The sequence below is a fragment of the Aspergillus brasiliensis genome (genome assembly GCF_001889945.1).
Source record: "Aspergillus brasiliensis CBS 101740 unplaced genomic scaffold ASPBRscaffold_16, whole genome shotgun sequence".
NCBI classification, from domain to species: domain Eukaryota; kingdom Fungi; phylum Ascomycota; class Eurotiomycetes; order Eurotiales; family Aspergillaceae; genus Aspergillus; species Aspergillus brasiliensis.
The window spans coordinates 651,028-664,095 of record NW_027137457.1 but is presented as its reverse complement, the minus strand read 5'-3'; the positions used below and the strand labels follow the sequence as shown (position 1 = coordinate 664,095).

Below are 13,068 nucleotides of genomic sequence, written 5' to 3'. Positions count from 1 at the left end.
AAATCTTGGCTCTCGAGGCGTCTTTTCGGGGGAAGGTTTATCATCCTGCGTGGTACGATGTGAACATATCATAGTACTAGATGTAGACGCCTTCTAAGACTCAGATCTGTCTAGCTACGTAGATAGTATGTACGTGAGTGGCTAGGAGGTGGAGGAGGTATCATCAGGTGCGGGGCAGAAGTTGAGTGTCTTGGAACGTGAATGTAACAGAAATTAAGAGAATAGGCCAACTTGGGAAGAGACCCGAGTCTTCCGCCCGCAGAACTTGGACTGATAGGATGGCCTCTCCCTAGTCCCTCTACTAGGTAAGCTAAAAATTCCACTCCAATAAAATTGAGAAGAAATAAGGGAGAAAAAAGGACGGTAGAAGGATAGTGAAGAAATTTTACTTTCTCTTATCCATCTAGTCGTCCGGCCGGTACTATAAGAGGGGCACATGCAATCTATTCCTTTCACTTTGTTCTGGCGGATTAGCTCTCCACGCGTTCCCAGCTTTACCGGTCTGAAGGCCAACGTCAACTCTTCGGTTCAAATCCGGTGGTCCCTCCGACTACCCCAGATTCACAGACGTAGCATGGCGACAAGCATCAATCCCCCAAGGGATCCCAATACCCTTAGCAACTATAACAACTGGAGATGCACCCATATCACTGCCAACTTCGACATCCTTTTTGACCAGAAAAAGCTCGTGGGAAATGTCATCCACAAGCTCAAGTCAACCACCAACGGTGACTCGCAGGAGATCATCTTGGACTCTAACCATGTGGCAATCGGGGGCGTCAAAATTGATGGCAAGCCCTCTGACTGGGAGCTTCTCCCTCCCTTGGAACCGTATGGCTCTGCCTTGAAAATCAAGCTCGATCAGGGAGTGAACTTGGACGAAACCATTGACGTTGAGGTACATATAAAATTAAAACACCAGACATCAACTTCCTCACTGTTGCCTGGCCTAACACTGCAGACTGTCAGATCTCCGTTCAAACCACCGAGAAGTGTACCGCACTTCAATGGCTGACGCCGGCTCAAACGTCCAACAAGAAGCATCCATACATGTGTAAGCGAATTCAGTCTTTCTCCGCCTGATGTCTATGATAATCCTCTCAAGAACGGCGGGATCATTGAACGATTTTGGACTGCTTACAAGAATCCTTTTCAGTCTCTCAATGCCAGGCGATTCATGCACGATCCATATTCCCCTGCCAAGATACGCCTGATGTTAAGAGTACCATCGACTTCAACATCTCGTCCCCCCTGCCTGTGATTGCTAGTGGCTTGCCTGTTCGTGATGCTCTGGGTATGTCGACATCCGAGGGCAAGACTTTGTACCAGTTTCACCAGCGCGTCCCAATCCCGAGCTATCTCTTCGCTCTAGCTAGTGGGTAAGCTTGTCATATGTCCTCCAAACCCTATCACCGCCACGTGGCTTACAGATGACAGTGACATTTCAGAAGCTGCAATCGGACCCCGCAGTGTTGTGGCTACTAGCCCCGACAAGGTCCAAGAATGCCAGTGGGAGCTCGAGGCAGATACGGAGAAGTTTATCGGTGCAATTGAGGTTTGCAAACCGCTTGGTGAAATGAAACATCTCTGACCAAGACAGAAAATTGTATACCCTTACGCCTGGGGCGAGTATAATGTTCTGATTCTTCCACCAAGCTTCCCTTACGGAGGGATGGAGAACCCCATCTTCACGTTTGCCACTCCCAGCATCATTTCTAAGGTGTGAAACAAGAGTTGTCTTATGCAATCAAATGGTGCCTGATACTAACATGACGGGTTAGGACCGAGAGAATATTGATGTCATTGCCCACGAACTCGCACACAGCTGGAGCGGCAACCTTGTAACCAATGCATCATGGGAACATTTCTGGCTGAACGAAGGCTGGACCACCTATTTAGAGAGACGGGTAAGCTTGTTTATCCCCCTCCCCCGCCCCCCACCCACCACTTCTTCGCACCGGCTGAGGCGGTATTATCCTTTCTTTTGCTGACAGGTTCTAGATCCTAGCTGCCGTGTGAGTCTAGCATCGTGCCTTGCTGCCGCAACCAGTTACTGATTGAATCTAGACATGGTGAAGCATATCGGCATTTCTCTGCCATCATAGGTTGGAAAGCGCTCTCGGACTCCGTGGAACATTTTGGGCATGACCACGAGTTCACTAAATTGATTACGGACCTCAAGGGCAAGGACCCGGATGATGCGTTCTCCAGCATTCCTTACGAGAAAGGATTCAACTTCTTGTTTCATCTGGAAACACTTATAGGGAAGCAGAAGTTTGACCGTTTCATCCCTCACGTGCGTTACCCAGGCTCACAAGCAAAGCAGACCTACTGACTCAAGATTGTTCTATTAGTACTTTACTGTCTTCAAAGAGAAGTCGCTAGACTCCTATGAATTCAAATCGACACTCTTGGATTTCTTTCATTCTGATGCGGAAGCCCTCAGACTACTGACTGAGCTTGACTGGGACACATGGTTCTATGCCCCTGGGCTACCTCCTAAGCCTCAGTTCGATACGTCGTTAGTTGATGTTGTTTATGAACTTGCCCAAAAGTGGAAATCTGGAACATCTTTCAAGCCGCAGTCAAGCGATATTGAGGGCTTGACTGCGAATCAGATCGTCGTTTTCTTGGAACAGATGCTTCTTCTTGAGCGACCCCTCTCCCCCGAACTGTCGAAGCTCATGGGCGAAGTTTATGGACTTTCCAAGAGTGAGAACATAGAGGTTGCCAATCTCTATTTCCAAGTGGGCTTGAAAGCTGGTGATGAGAGTGTTGTCGGACCGACGACCGAACTACTAGGCAGAATTGGAAGGATGAAGTTTGTGAGACCACTGTAAGTTATCCTGCGAAAGCGAAGACAATTTATGGCGCTAACCCAGCAACCAGGTTCCGGAGCTTGCAGAGAGTCAATCGTGATGTTGCAGTCGCAACTTTCGAGAAGTACAAGGACTTCTACCATCCTATTTGCCGGGCAATGGTTGAGAAGGATCTCTTTGGGAAGAAGGATGTATAGCAATGTCCACAAGCTCATCAGTTTCCGGGCCGATTCACACAGTGGGCAATGCGCACACTGCAAAGACCTGCCATAGCAATTCCATATTTGAAATGATCTTCCGGCATCGTTAACCGCTTATTAGCCGTAACAGTGATAGCAAAGTATGTAGATGCTTCCACACGAAGGATTAAATGATGTAAAGTGAAGCCCAATATGTTACACTATAGAACGTAGACATGATAGTTATGCGTACAAAAGGCGAACAAAAGAGCACTGATGGGTAACCCCAAACCCACAACGTCACCGCTTGCCATCGACCATCTGTTGATCGACTTCAGAATAGGAGAAAATGCCCGGTTTTCCGTTCCTTTGTCGGTCCAGTTGGAAGACCAAGTCCGCTTCATGCACCTGAGAGAGTTCGGAGAGCACCCGACGCATATACGCGACAACCTGAGCTACCTTCGACCAGTCCAGTTCCTTACCGTCTGGTGCAGTATGGCTCGCCTTCCAGAGGTTTCTCCAAATGGCAGCTCCCAAGACAGCGTCTCCTTTGATAAGGCCTTCATCGTAGGCTGCCAAAACACCACGCCACTGGATGAAAAGATCCTTGAGGAACTTATTCCGTATACCGCGGCTCGTCAATCCGTGAAGCACATCCATGCGATGTTCGGCACTGTGTGAGAAGTGGTCGATCAAATGCCGCGAGTAGGTTTGAAGGCTGTCGTGCGACGGCAACGCGCGCAGTCGGACCGTCAATAGGTACATGTGCAGGAACGTGACCTGCGACCATGTTGAGAACGTAGGAACGAGACCCAGTTCTGTTCAGTTATGCTGGTTAGTCGCGCACCCCTAGGTACCACGCCACGCCATCCACGAAGATGAAGACACTTATGAAAACGAACCTTCATACCACCATCCTTCACCTACTCCCAAGTCTTCTCCAGCACTTGTCTTCGGCACCTGAGCTCCCTTCTGAGATAGCTGAGGTATCTTGTAGTCTGCTTGTTTGGAGCAGGCTTCGAATAGCTTTTGTGTCATTCCGTAAGCGACATACGTCTCTGCTGCAGTACCTGGGCGTGGCCCGATCGCGCGAGCTAGCTGCGAAGAATTCCGGCGACTTTGCAAAGAACTAGCGAAGCATGAGGCCAGCGGTTGTTGCTGATGCCTGGTGTGGTGGTGAGACACCAAGGGCTTCAAAGCCAAAGTTGATGGAAGGAGAAACTGATTAGATGCTTGCACCTAATATGATCGCCTCGTCAGATGGAATGTCAACCGTATTAACCTCTCTGCTACTGGAGGCCGTACCTGGGGGCGCGGGCATTGAAAATTGTAGAGCCCTCGAAGGGACAGATTCTTCGGGCCTGCGGAAGGCATTGCTGTAAATGTGTATAGCACCACCCCTAGTCGGTTCAGGTTACTGTCTATGCTCGCTTGAACCGGAAGGTCTCTGTTGCCTGAGATTGTAGATGAAGGTCTTCGATTACAATCCCCAAACTTGAGACTGCCCCATACTCCCGGAGAAATCTAGAAGCCCGCGGATCAACAATGTTTGCACCGTTTGCCGCCAGGCCTTCCGCGGTTCACCTACCTAGTACGTCACGACTTCTTTTGATCAGCTACAAACTCCAGTCACAAGCTTAAGCCTTTAGAGGAGCTAGGTAGGAACGGTGTTTACAACTATGAGCAGGACTGTCGGAAGTCCAGAGAAGGATCGTAAACAACTATTCTGCCTATATTACCTACCCCGTTACCATCTTTCTTCCGGGCACAAAAAGGGTATGGTGTATGAGCACTATCGTGATAGTATGGTCAAAATCCGAATCGCTGAGGCTTTGGTCGATACTATTCTTTTTAAGGGCGTTGGCTCAAAGAATAGAGGTAATCAGAGCAAGGCGTCCGAGCGTGGTATTGCCTCGATCGCGCAATTCATTTATCCAGAATACAACTGGTATGGCATGACCTGAGTAGCGTTGAGGCGATTCAAAGCGCCGGAGTAAGAAGCCCACGCGTATATATGCGGTGCGATAGAGCGATTATTCCTATTCCGGACGCATTTCCTACAGCCAGCTGGAGCCGCGACTGTGAGTGAGCCTCAGATCGTGGTAGATTGGGGTAGACTGCGGTAGTGAGTATCCATCGTATTGATGCTTCATTCGTTGAGAGACACCCTCTCTAAGCGCCTTTCAACAAGCGGGAGGATTTCCGAAAGCCTATTAGGGTCTCTCATGACTGCCGGCACGTCGTCTCTGGTCGTTGCTAAGGTCTGAAAACTGGTCAGTTCCCCGGGCCATGCAACTCGGATCTAGCACCCCAACTCAGAGAATGCGACTAGCTTACCCGTCTTACCGCCTCATATTCAGATTCCCTAGATTGATATTCTCTGATGATCTCCATCTCCTCGAAGTCAACATAGACCCTCGTGTCCCGCAGCCGGAAAATAACGTTATCTAGTCGCATGAAGAATCTCGCAAGGAGAAGCAGCCTAGACGGCATGACTCGGATCTTGCACGATAACATGGTAATGCCGTTATCAGCAAGTTCATCCTCGTAAAGAATGACGTCGTCAAAAAACAAAATAGGGTCCGGCCGCTTCAACAATTCGATAGGAATGGGCTTCGTTGTTGCTACAAAGGGTCGACTACCAGGTTTTAGTGTGCCCGTGTAGTCCGTAGTGTAAGACCAATCGAAGGGTTTGACAACTTCTTTGATTCCTTCGTGGGTCTTCTCCCTAATGACCAGTCAGTCACAAACGTGTGTAAGCGACCCGTTAAGTAAGCAAAGATGGTTCAGTACCTGCTCTTTTGCCATTCTTTCGAGTATGCGACCTTGAGCATTGATGTACCAGTTTTGTCCACACGGTCTAGGGCGTCAAATGCGTTGAAACCTATTCCCCACTGGCCTTGTTCATGTTCAATAGCCACAAAATTGTCACCGAAAATCATTTCTGGTGGGGTGATTCCTAATTCTTTCGTCATTTCCTCGATTGGATCCGCCTTTAGTATTGGCAATTTCTGAGTGCTGATCTTGAATCCTTTAACCATCACGGAATTGGGCTTCTGAAAGCTGGGCGAAGTTGCGGTACTCGCCATATTTGCTGACGGCGCGCTGCTACGTGAAGTCATGCTATGTTATTGAGTGGGTGGCAAGCGACTGTAATAAATTATACACAAGCGAGAGGGATATATTTCGAAGGAAAAAAAAAGAAAAGAAGCAAGAAAAGAGGGAAACAAGAAAAGAGTCCTTTGGTTCACAGATATGCATCGTCGGCGTTCCCCATGGCCAGCCGATAGATCATACCCCGCGGCGTCGGAGAAAGAAACGGTCCGATCCGTTGCTGGGGTGATGTGTCTGAGAACCAAACCGGATAAACATCCGAGCGTCGCTAGAGAGCTGCCAGTTCTCCTCAACCTTATTTATCTACTCACTCGTTCTCCAGTATCCTCTTCCAGCTTGCCATCTAGACCATTGTTCCCTCTATAGACTCTCTAGGTCTTGACTATGATTTTGTAAGGCACGATAGTCCTGATAATCGCCTGCAATCCTTGTTTAGCTCTTCCCGTCGTCAATCACTGTCGACTACATTTTTCTCCATGGCCTCCAAGACATTGGAAGCGCGCCTCGAGCGCCTTTCCGTCAAAGACGAAAATGACAGTGGACACAATGGCGGCGGCTACCCGAAACCTAAGGTATGAGTCCTGGAGTATGCCTTGTATATCGTATGGCCTGTTAATGCCGTACATCAGAGCTCCTTATCAACAGCCATGTCCCTTTCGGGCCTTGGAGCTGCAGGCCAATACGGCAGCTCCAATCGATCAAATCTCCTGAAGCTAGCCTTGCAAAATACCAATGACAACAAGGTCAATGCCATGAACGTCGCTCAGTCCCCTACGAAGGGCTCCCAGAACACTTTACCGAGTCGCAACCTAGACGAGAATGGGGAGCAACGGCATCCAAACCCGCTATATGAGCAACCAGCACCCAAGAAGCTGCACCTTGGAATGTTTGAGATTGGAAAACCTTTAGGAAAAGGGAAGTTTGGTAGGGTGTATCTGGCCAAAGAGCGGTCTTCTGGTTTTGTATGCGCGCTCAAAGTCCTGCACAAATCTGAGTTGCAGCAGGGTGGAGTGCAGAAGCAAGTCCGTCGAGAAATCGAGATTCAGAGCAATCTTCGTCACCCAAATGTTCTAAGGCTTTACGGACACTTCCACGACAGCAAACGGATCTTTTTAATTCTTGAATTTGCCGGCAGGGGGGAGTTATACAAACATCTTCGCAAGGAACATCGATTTCCTGAATGGAAAGCTGCCCAATACATTGCTCAAATGGCTGCTGCCTTGAAATACCTCCACAAGAAGCATGTCATGCATCGTGATATCAAACCCGAGAATATCCTTGTCGGCATCCACGGGGAAATAAAGATCAGTGACTTTGGATGGAGCGTACATGCACCCAACAACAGGAGGCAAACAATGTGTGGAACATTGGATTATCTGCCTCCGGAGATGCTCAAGCCGGGTTCGCAGGATAACTACTACAACGAGAAGGTCGATCTGTGGAGCTTAGGTGTGTTAACATATGAGTTTCTTGTTGGAGAAGCTCCCTTCGAGGACACTCCTGTTATGACGCAGAGACGGATCGCAAGAGCGGATATGTCGGTCCCCTCATTCGTGAGCCCTGAGGCGAGAGACCTTATCAAACGGGTATGTGAAGGCCAGTCGCCCTGGATGGAGTACTTGCTAATACTTTCTAGCTTCTTGTTCTGGATCCTGAGAAGAGAATCTCTCTTGACGAAATCCAACGGCACCCCTGGATTCTTAAACACTGTGTGAAGGATGAACGAACCATGAAGCGCAGTTCTGGTTCAGCTTCATCAAAGGATGCTAAACAATAACCTAATACTCATGCATCTACGGCGCTTTGGTGTTGGGACGTGTGGTCTTTCCCTGCCACTTCAACCAGTGGCCCACCTTCTTTCGTTTGATTTTCGTGTGAAGTGCGTTGAGCATGCTGGAGTTTTACAATTATCTGCCTTTTGCGGCGTCAGGTTTCCCTGGGTTTATTATTTATTGGTATATCTTTGCAGGTGGCGTATCAAATATTATATACACACGAGTGCCCTCTATCGCAGGACTGCAACGCTCAAAAACGGTAGTATCATCGGTAAATCTCGTCAAAAGGGCGGGTGTCTCTGAAACAGCTGTCCCATACCTCGTTTACAACCTTCTCTGCATGGGCTTCGTCCTTGCATCCCGGCCTTGCTCGTACAGACAAGATAGCTCTTCTTCTGACACACTCTTGATGTTGTTGTGTGAACTTCCACTGGCCCCTGCGGAAGAACTCGCGCGCCCATCGACATTCCCCACTAAGGGAACTGGCTCGAATCTATCGTTTGTGTCAGCCGATGGCCCCCAAGTCTAGGTGTTTATCATCGGGGGAAAGTAGTTACCTCGGTACAAGCTGCGTGCCGCAGATTGTTCATCCAGTCAACTTTGAATCTCAAGTGATCGTAGGCGTGGACCATTTCATGAGCCATTGTGTCTTCCAGATGTCCCTGATCCTTCATCTCGTTCGCGCAAATCAAAATACCATAGTCGGGGTCGAAGCCTCCAGCTTTTCGATTGGTACATCGGCGGCAATAGATGTTGTGGCTATGGAGGTCTCCTCCAAGTTGTCGAATACTGTCACTCATGAATCGGATTATGGGACCTTGAGATTCCTTGAATTAGCTGTGATCCGGTCTGAGTACACCCGCGAACGGGCAAAGAGAAATGGCCTCACTGAATTGTAAGAGGTAATCACGCTGGTCCTCGCAACGTTTACAGTCGGCGGCCTCATTTCGAATGTCCCGGGCAACACGGAACTGTTCTTTCCCTTCATCCGTCATTCGACCTGCTAGGATGGAAAAGATATTGCGCCATTGCGTCCAGGTATCGTCGCCCGGTAAAAAGCCGGTATCCTGCTTGCCGGATTGCGAACCGGAATTAGAAGTCTCTGAAGTCGACATTTCGCCCAGGAAACTTAGCGACGGGAAAGTCGGCGCAGTGAACTGGATACGGAAGAAGCGCTGCGGAAAGATCGTCCAAGCCGATTCCGCCATGAGCTCTCCGCATTGGCGGTGAAAGGTGTGCCTGGCAAAAAATAGAAATTCCCCGGAAAATCGCACACGGCGAACGGGATGCCCGATCATGCTCCAAGGACTAGCGCAACCTGTCTGACACCGTGTCTGGGAGGGAGGTCGGATCCCGCCGTTTACCAGTGTCGCCATCAGATGGGCGACTTTGAGAACTACATTTTCAACTTAACAACTTTACATTCACTTCACAATGGCTTCCAAACGCCTCACGATCGTCATCAAGCTAGGTGCGGGGTATCCGACTAGGAACCTGGACATTAACCTGCTGCAGGAATGTTAACTTACAAATCTCCTTACAAACAGGGACGAGTTCCATCGTTGATGAGAACACCCACGAGCCTATCCTGTCGATTCTGACCTTGATTGTGGAGACTGCCGCCAAACTCCATCGCGACGGACACAATGTCGTGCTCGTTTCGTCCGGTGCTGTCGGTGTCGGTTTACGGAGAATGGATATCGAGGAGAGACCGAAACACTTGCCCCGTATACAGGTAGTTACATACACACAATACTACGGATTGCTGATTTCGGGGGCTGATATATGGACTCCAGGCCTTGGCAGCAGTTGGGCAATGTAGACTGATGAGTCTTTGGGATGGTCTTTTCTCGCATCTCCGTCTCCCAGTCGCACAAATCTTGTTGACCAGAAACGACATTGCGGATGTAAGCGTTCACTCTTGTCCCTGGAGATGCATTTCTAATCTGACGCCGGCATAGAGGACACAATACCTCAATGCCCAAAATACCTTCGCACAGTTATTCGACATGGGCGTGATCCCCATCGTCAATGAAAATGACACTCTCGCTGTCTCGGTATGCTTCGGCTAGTCAATCACTCGAACAGAAAAAGAGAAGTAAATCTTAACTCTTACAAGGAAATCAAATTCGGCGACAACGACACACTGTCCGCAATCACAGCAGCTATGGTCAAAGCCGACTACCTCTTCTTAATGACTGACGTCGACTGTTTATACACCGCTAACCCACGCCACAACCCAGACGCGAAGCCTATCGAGGTCGTTACGGATATTTCGTCTTTGGAGGCCGATGTCTCGTCCGCCGGTTCTTCTTTAGGGACAGGAGGAATGAGTACCAAAATCGTCGCTGCAAAGTTGGGAACGAGCGCCGGCGTGACCACAATCATTACCAAGAGCTCCAAACCGGGTAATGTCCATGAAATTGTCAGGTATCTTCAGCAAACGGAACAACTTGGCCTGAAATCTGAAGATTCTACGAGCTCGACAGACTTGCGCACTCCGCCTCCTCTACACACACGATTCATTCCCTCGGAAACCCCTATTCAGTCCCGATCTTTCTGGCTTCTCCATGGCCTGAAACCCCGAGGTACACTGTATATCGATCACGGTGCTTATAGTGCTCTGCAGAAGAAGGCTGGCTTGCTTCCAGCTGGCGTTGTAGGGGTAGAAGGCCATTTTGGCCAACAGGAAGCTGTACGCCTGGTTGTAGTTGAGAGGATCTCACCAGATGCCCTGAATGGGGAATTCCTTCACCATGGGCAGGAGCCGAAGGAGGTTGGGCGTGCCCTAGTCAATTACGGCAGCAGTGAAATCATCCGCATCAAGGGCCAGAGAAGTACACATATCCAATCATTGCTCGGCTATGCAGATAGTGAATATGTGGCTCTTCGAGAGAATATCTCTTTCACACAAAATAACGACAGTCCACGCCACTGAAATGCGAAAAGCTATAAGCAATTCTGCTACCTTGAGAAGAACCCATCAAGGTGCAATCCAGATGGAGATTTTCGAATGGAATGTGCGCTTTTGACATATTGCTTCTCTCAAGTCAGTGAGGCTTGAGTCCAATCAAGCATCTCTTCCGTCCCGGGCGATTAACTAGCTATTCCGCCGCCATTTGGCGGAAGACGGATGAGAAAGATCGATGAGTAACATACAATATCATCAGGAATGCAGAATAAAGAGAAGTAGAGGCTACATCATAGAATAGACTAGAGCTATGCTCATTGCCCAAAACTTTCATCTTATACTATAGTACTTGTAGTAGGCTTGGTGGTTCCGTTAAAATCCAGGAGGCGAGAATTGACCAATATAAGAACCGCTCCGATGCAGATAAGCATCGCTGGGAAATACCTGGTGTTACGTGCAACATATATTCCCGATCTCTATTCTGCTAGTCCGGGAACGCCACAAATAGGCCACCATTACCGATAGCCATTGAGGCATAGGTCAAGGAGCGTGCTAAGTTGGGGGGAGAGGCCTTGAAACAATCGAGCAATAAGTCCTTAACGTCCAGGCTTCACACGTCAGAATCGTCATACATCTCAATCTTTCCATCTTTCCAGAAATCGCTTCATCTTTGTGTCTCCAGCATGCGGTGCAGGTGATGCCTGTGAAATGAAGTGCCATTAGCGTGGTTTCGTGCTTTGGGAAGGGAAGAACGGGATTGACATTGACAGAACCCAACTACGTTATACTTACCGTATTCTCAATGCTTATAACGGAGTATGTTTCTGAGGCGGACAAAGTCACCTGAACGGTAGCCTGAGGTAGATAAGTTGTAGCAATGGAATACGCACTCGCTGGATATTGGGGGGTTGGTGTTCCTGCCGGAATCGTACTTCCAGGCTTCTTCGCCATGGGTGCGTATCTTGTAGGTCCGGTCTGCAATTGATAGGGAATCGTATAGGGCCCAGCCACCTGCCTCTTCCGTAATTCTTCGTGATTCTCATCCTCATGGCCCGGTGGGGAAGGGTCTGTAGAATACAAGGCGGAATAGATTCCATTCATGATCGTCGGAGAGAATGAACCGGTCATGTTCGTGAGGGTGAAACGATCCGAGTAGTTGACAACAGAGGCTTCAGGACCAGAAGCGGCAATCCTAAGAAAGCTGCAGGAATTACGATTGTCAGCAGTGAAAGAGACCTTACAGCTGAGTCGAAAGCCACTGTCGTATCTAATGGGAGCATTGGAAGGCTTACTATGCGTTCACATCATTGCCGCCAACCTTGGAATCGATCTTAAAGGAAACCGAATTGCCCTTGGCAAAAAGCGCGTCTTTAACGAGGAGAGCTACATCCTCCTGTACCAGGGATCTGGGTATTAGTAGGCTTTGCTTCAGGGGCGAGAACATTGATAGAGTACGCACATTGGATCCCGCTGTGTCTCCGCCTGCACAAAGATAGAGGTCATACTGTACGAGTGAAGCAAGCCGGGGTAATGCGCCAGAATCCCTCCAGTGAGCAGTGACCACATCCCCAGCTCTGATGACTGCGCCAGCTGCTGGGTCGATAAATTCGATATCCGCGAGAGCGGAGGAGAGGAGCGATAGCGCAAAGTATACTGTACGCGCGACTCTCATTATGGGAAGAGGAAGAACAGGCCAAAAAAGCGAAATGCAAATGCTACAGAAAACGGTCGTTTGACGAGTATTTCACAGAGGAGGAAGATGGCTGGAGAATCAAAGGGCTAGCCTGCGAGCTCTGTTGACACCCACCCGTCACCCCCTGCAATCAACGGCATGCTGGGAAGCCTGCTGTGCTACCGAAGTATATACCTGGGTTTCCTAATCGGGAACTGCAGCGCACGTGCCACAAACCAGGCACAAAGGCACACAGGCATTAAGGCAAGAACCAGCTCGGCCAGAATCCCGCTCCGAAGGTGGCATGATCCGTCTGGCCCACCTGCTGGTTTCGTCGTCACCGCTGCAATCTCCAACAACCAACAAGCAACATCTTGGATGTCAGCTCGCTCCCGGACAGGATTGCAGCCCGCGGACTTGGTCTACTAATTGGCCGTGTCAGGATTATTGCTCTAACCAGACTGGGGGAAGACGAGGGACAAGAAGTTCTGCGCTTGCGGATTGGTAGCTTCTTGGATACATACTGCGGACCTGGGCTCTTACCTGTTCATGCCCTACACAATCCCTTTTCGCTATCCCCCGGGTAAATGAAAAATTA

The 13,068-nt window shown here is 49.3% G+C and overlaps 7 protein-coding genes across 7 annotated transcripts; 3 read left to right on the top strand and 4 right to left on the bottom strand.

The window, feature by feature from the left end:
* Nucleotides 1-436: 436 nt before the first annotated feature.
* Nucleotides 437-3,016, top strand: ASPBRDRAFT_200201 (bifunctional aminopeptidase/epoxide hydrolase; the record flags this gene model as incomplete). Its single annotated transcript, XM_067621407.1, has 10 exons — nt 437-898; nt 970-1,054; nt 1,157-1,379; nt 1,438-1,555; nt 1,601-1,720; nt 1,782-1,907; nt 2,002-2,015; nt 2,068-2,296; nt 2,355-2,836; nt 2,890-3,016. 10 exons carry the CDS (start codon nt 437-439, stop codon nt 3,014-3,016), a joined length of 1,986 nt encoding a protein of 661 aa, XP_067474750.1.
* Nucleotides 3,017-3,298: 282 nt separating this feature from the next.
* On the bottom strand, nt 3,299-4,372 carry ASPBRDRAFT_200200 (uncharacterized protein; the record flags this gene model as incomplete). Its single annotated transcript, XM_067621406.1, has 3 exons — nt 3,299-3,816; nt 3,901-4,237; nt 4,304-4,372. 3 exons carry the CDS (start codon nt 4,370-4,372, stop codon nt 3,299-3,301), a joined length of 924 nt encoding a protein of 307 aa, XP_067474749.1.
* A 775-nt stretch (nt 4,373-5,147) lies between these two features.
* ASPBRDRAFT_135849 (TIP41 family protein) lies at nt 5,148-6,087 on the bottom strand (the record flags this gene model as incomplete). The annotated part of the gene is made up of 3 exons (XM_067618733.1): nt 5,148-5,300; nt 5,345-5,726; nt 5,792-6,087. The coding sequence occupies 3 exons, from the start codon at nt 6,085-6,087 to the stop codon at nt 5,148-5,150; spliced, it is 831 nt and encodes a 276-aa protein (XP_067474748.1).
* A 501-nt stretch (nt 6,088-6,588) lies between these two features.
* Nucleotides 6,589-7,889, top strand: ASPBRDRAFT_34338 (aurora family serine/threonine-protein kinase; the record flags this gene model as incomplete). The annotated part of the gene is made up of 3 exons (XM_067623217.1): nt 6,589-6,684; nt 6,742-7,698; nt 7,749-7,889. 3 exons carry the CDS (start codon nt 6,589-6,591, stop codon nt 7,887-7,889), a joined length of 1,194 nt encoding a protein of 397 aa, XP_067474747.1.
* A 263-nt stretch (nt 7,890-8,152) lies between these two features.
* On the bottom strand, nt 8,153-9,002 carry ASPBRDRAFT_136027 (mitochondrial inner membrane protease ATP23; the record flags this gene model as incomplete). Its single annotated transcript, XM_067618755.1, has 3 exons — nt 8,153-8,380; nt 8,445-8,704; nt 8,777-9,002. The coding sequence occupies 3 exons, from the start codon at nt 9,000-9,002 to the stop codon at nt 8,153-8,155; spliced, it is 714 nt and encodes a 237-aa protein (XP_067474746.1).
* A 187-nt stretch (nt 9,003-9,189) lies between these two features.
* On the top strand, nt 9,190-11,122 carry ASPBRDRAFT_48045 (glutamate 5-kinase). Its single transcript, XM_067626005.1, has 5 exons — nt 9,190-9,358; nt 9,435-9,622; nt 9,684-9,794; nt 9,849-9,944; nt 10,007-11,122. Exons 1-5 carry the CDS (start codon nt 9,322-9,324, stop codon nt 10,823-10,825), a joined length of 1,251 nt encoding a protein of 416 aa, XP_067474745.1. The 5' UTR covers nt 9,190-9,321; the 3' UTR covers nt 10,826-11,122.
* Nucleotides 10,943-12,617, bottom strand: ASPBRDRAFT_48043 (putative beta-1,6-glucan biosynthesis protein (Knh1)). The gene is made up of 4 exons (XM_067626004.1): nt 12,258-12,617; nt 12,091-12,191; nt 11,591-11,999; nt 10,943-11,499 (listed from the first exon to the last, which is right to left on the bottom strand). Exons 1-4 carry the CDS (start codon nt 12,468-12,470, stop codon nt 11,434-11,436), a joined length of 789 nt encoding a protein of 262 aa, XP_067474744.1. The 5' UTR covers nt 12,471-12,617; the 3' UTR covers nt 10,943-11,433.
* Between the last annotated feature and the right edge of the window lie 451 nt (nt 12,618-13,068).